At 38.6% G+C, this 4489-nt stretch overlaps 1 protein-coding gene and 1 long non-coding RNA gene across 5 annotated transcripts in view; one reads left to right on the top strand and one right to left on the bottom strand.

The window, feature by feature from the left end:
* Positions 1 to 3257, top strand: part of LOC106873983 (putative uncharacterized protein DDB_G0282133) — a 60768-nt gene extending 57511 nt beyond the window's left edge. For all 4 annotated transcript variants that reach the window (XM_014921529.2, XM_014921530.2, XM_014921532.2 and 1 more), the window contains exon 3: positions 1889 to 3257. In XM_014921529.2, coding sequence (XP_014777015.1) covers positions 1889 to 2283 — 395 coding nt within the window. In that variant the 3' untranslated portion in view covers positions 2284 to 3257. The remainder of the gene's footprint in view (positions 1 to 1888) is intronic.
* The window catches only part of LOC128248691 (uncharacterized), a 143282-nt gene that overhangs the window by 62704 nt on the left and 76089 nt on the right, over positions 1 to 4489 (bottom strand). The window lies entirely within an intron of this gene.

Below are 4489 nucleotides of genomic sequence, written 5' to 3'. Positions count from 1 at the left end.
TATATATATATATAGATATAATATTTTTGCTTGAGCTTCAGGTGGTTTATAATGCTTTTTGGTGTATTTTTACATGTTGGGGCAGGATTTTTTCCTGTTCCCTTATATAATTATTATTTTAGCATAATTTAACCACAAGGTTTTATAGCATGTTGGTCACTTGATATTACCATTTACATGATTTTTATCCTTGTTTATATGAATATATATATATATATTTATATATCATCATCATCATCGTCGTTTAACGTCTGCTTTCCATGCTAGCATGGGTTGGACGATTTGACTGAGGACTGGCAAGCCAGTAGGCTGCACCAGGCTCCAATCTGATCTGGCAGAGTTTCTACAGCTGGATGCCCTTCCTAACGCCAACCACTCCAAGAGTGTAGTGGCTGCTTTTACGTGCCACCTGCACGAGGGCCAGCCACACGGTACTGGCAACGGCCACGTTCAAAAGGGTGTTTTTTACGTGCCACCTGCATGGGAGCCAGTCCAGCGGCACTGCCAACAACCTTGCTCGAATGATTTTCTAATGCTAAGTACACTTGTAGTCAGTCACTTGGCTAGATGAGGATTCATTGCTCCTGATACAGGAAATATTAAATAAAACTTCCCCAAAACAGTCTTAAGACCCTACATTCCTCCTTGACTAAGATATTAAAAAAATAAAATTTCAGGGCAGATTGGGGAAGCCTCACTATGCAGTCACTGAACCTGCTAGAAATAGCAGCCAAATTTCTCTTAAGGCATACCCTACCATCTTAAAATAAGAAGGTGGTGGATTGAACAATTTTTTTTTTCATAAGGATGCTGGTTGTGTGATTTGAAGAGATTTGACTGCCACTCTGGTACATCATGTGTTTTTTAGCACAGTACGTCCATAAGAGATGTTATTTTAGGGCAAATCCCACGGTAACTGGCCTAGCAAATGTGTATAGACATTAAGTAAGATACATAGATGGCTATATTTCATATAATTTAATTTTTGTTGAGAGAAATATTCTGGGGCTACTATAAAGAGAAGCTGTGGTCAGAGACCCAGTAAATACCCCATCCACACAGTAGAATTTGCTGCCTGGTTCAAAGCTTCCTTTCTTCATGATTTTTCACATCAGTTTTTCTGCCTGTAGTTTTTTCTCAGTGCCGAACCCCACAACTGAGGGTGGTAGCAGTTTCTTTATGTCAGAAGATGCAGTAGGCTCTTCTTCCTGCCTGCACTGAGTAGTTTAAAAGTGAAGGTCAGTCCGTACAATCTGATCTCTCTCATTAGGTTTGGAAGTTTGACCACAGTGACTTAGTGAGCTAAGATGGCTGTGGTGACCAGCAAGCTTTAGGTTTTACATGTGTCTTTTCCAAGGTGAATGATCTTACAAGGCTGGGGAGTTCTACCTCCCTGGAGTTGTCAGAAGAATCTCAAAGAAGGCACTGGACTACCTGAAAGCCTCCATTTTTTGATTTGCTGTCGAAAATGATTCCACTATCCTTTTCCTTTTCCATGGCACTCACAAAGCAGTGGGGGTTTGTGCTTGGAGTTTCTGCTAAAACATGCAAATTAACCCATAACTAGGGCCCTGACACGTGCTGCTTCTCCAGGTCAGAGCAGACCTGAGTACAACAGTGGCAAACTGGGTGTTCCACATTTCTCAAAACCCTGGATCCCCCAAACCAGGATGCAGTTTAGGGTCACTCCAAGAAATAAGATCTGAAGAAGGAACTGTAATTCCGAAATTTCAAGTTACAACAGGTACATAGTCCATTTTTTGTTCTATAGTGCGTTGTTATACCATTCTAAACTTTTTATTCTTTACACCATTTCACATTAAGAATCTTGCGAACCAAATACAAAAATGAAGTATATTAATGTTTCCTTTCCTGTTTTTCTTTTCAGGTTTTGGTAAGGTTTTACACTCGCAGTCCAGTTTCTCCAACCAAATTGTGAACAACAATTCTGTGAACTTCACTCCGTCCATCAACTACTCCAGTGATATCAGTGATTTAAATGGCGTACCAGCAGCTTCTCAATCGGGCCCACTCATCGTCTCGGCTCACAGTGAAAATGGCGGTCAGATGCCAGCAATCGAGCCGGTCCTCGTCGAGAAGGTCAACGATCATGACATGCTGCTCGACGACCTCCGCAAGACAGAACATGCGGAGAAAATGAAAAACATCCGGTTGGAACGGAAACTGATCAATGTAGAACACAAAGCACGTATGGGCTTGATTAAACTCAAATCAGAATACATCAAACTTAAAATGGACTTTCTGCTGCAAAATAAAAGATAATTTTTGAAAAAAAACCCAAAAAACCCCCGAAACAAAAAACAACAACAACAACAAAAAACATACGAAGATGCAGCAATAGCCTAGTGGTTTTGGAGTTCACTTCAAAATCACATTGTTCTAGGTTTCAATTCCACTGCACAGCACTTTGGGCAAGTGTCTTCTTCTCTAGCAATGGATTCACCAATACCTTGTGAATAAAATTCGGTAGACAGAAACTGTGCTGAAGCCCATCATATATATATTATATGTCTATGTGTATATGTGTATAGTGGTATAGAATGGTGTGTTGAGTTGGATCCCATTACAGCTAAAGATAAAACTTAAACCATTCGATAACTAGAGGTCAATGCAATATGTATTAGTTTGAAGTAAGTTCTGGAGTCGATGTTAGTGATTGGAAAACCTTTCAGTGTTACCTTCACAAGGTTGTAATCCAATGAGTGAAACCGGTAAGAGAGTCTGTAAATAAAGATTGCTTATACCCTTTAGTATTCAGATTACTCTATCCAATGTAATGCTTATTTATTCACATTGTTTTGAATCAATCTTGTTGCTTTGAGATTTCAAAGATATGATTGCTTATCTTTAGATTGACATTGAAGGGTAGGTGTGAGAAGCAGGATCTGGCCAGTTTGAATGTAAAAGCAGGTCGAATATTTGGGCCAGATATATAAAGCTGGCTGAAACGCAAAAGGAAGAAATGTCAGTAACAGAATAGCATTGTAGTGTAGGTGTGAGAAGCAGGATCTGGCCAGTTTGAATGTGAAAACAGGTAGAATATTTGAGCTGGAAACAGCTGGCTGAAATGCAGAAAGCACAAGATAATCTTGTTGTTTATTAATTAATAGTTTTTAGATGGTGGGTGGATAGTCACTAATACATTTTGTTTCTCTCTACAAAAAGCCATAACCACTACCGATAACAGCTGTGTCTAGTTGAAAATATTTCTAAATATATTTTCATTTTTCATCCAATGAAGAAAAAAACAAACATAGTAGACTTGAAATAGCTGATTGTAGTATTGAATTGGGCTTCCAGTTGATGGCTTTTGTGTTCTCATTGATTGCAAGGGCTGTTATTGTGCCATCTGGGCCAGGCACTGAAGTCTGTGTTGCTTTGTCTCCTAGGCTGCATTGACTCTACAAGATTAAGCTTTAAAACAAAATTTAGACCATGTGTATGTTGTGTGTGTGTGCACCAGGCATGGCCGATGGTTAAGGAGTTCATTTGACTATCGTGAAGCCCTGGCTGGAATTTTGTGTGTCTTTTACCAAAGTCTTGTGAATGAAATTCATTCAAATTTTGTGAATGATTGACCCAAGATTTATTGAAGGAAATTTTTTAAAGAATTGGCACTGTGTCAGTTAAGGCAACATGATCCCAGTTGATTTTGGTCAACGGAACAGTCTGCTCATGAAATGAACATGCAAGAGACTGGGCACTTCTCAAACGTGTACCCTTAATGTAGTTCTCAGGGAGATTCAGTGTGACACAATGTGAAATGGCTGGCCCTTTGAAATAAAGGTACAACACATTTTCACCAGCTGAGTAGACTGCGGCAATGAGAGATAAAGTGTCTTGCCCAAGGACATCATGCACCACTGAGAATCGAACTCGAGACCTTACGATTATGAACCAAATACCTCTAACCACTAAGGCAGATTAGGTAATCTGTGAAGGTATTTTGAATGGATTATGCCTGTACATCGAAGGGTAAGCTTTGTTGTGCATTGTACTCTGTTATAATTCTATCTGAGGATTATATTAATGGTATACACTATGGAATACTCAACCACTTTCTCTGTAAATCATTTAATAGGCAGTTTAGTTGACTGAATATCTGGAATTACCAGAACCAACAAAGGATCTAGTTTCTAGTTGTGCTATATATACATATATATATATATATATATATATATATAGGATATGAGGGGTTTAGTTCACTGGTGATCTAAACGAATAGGTATGCTGAGTAAGCGCTATAATTGGTCATCTGTTAGGTTCCAAGTTCACAACTGAGGCTAGCGCCAGGGATCTGTAGAAGGCTTCCCAGTTAGCACTTTCCTCTAATATATATATATATATATATATATACATACATATATATATATGTGTGTGTATTGTGTATGTATGCATTTGGTGGTTTGTTTTTCCTTTCTAAACGATGCTATACTTTTTCACTGCCTTTTTTTTTTTTTTTTTTTTT

The sequence above is a fragment of the Octopus bimaculoides genome, chromosome 9, assembly GCF_001194135.2.
Source record: "Octopus bimaculoides isolate UCB-OBI-ISO-001 chromosome 9, ASM119413v2, whole genome shotgun sequence".
Taxonomy (NCBI): domain Eukaryota; kingdom Metazoa; phylum Mollusca; class Cephalopoda; order Octopoda; family Octopodidae; genus Octopus; species Octopus bimaculoides.
Note: the sequence above shows the minus strand (reverse complement) of the source record. Positions and strands in the feature narration are given on the sequence as shown.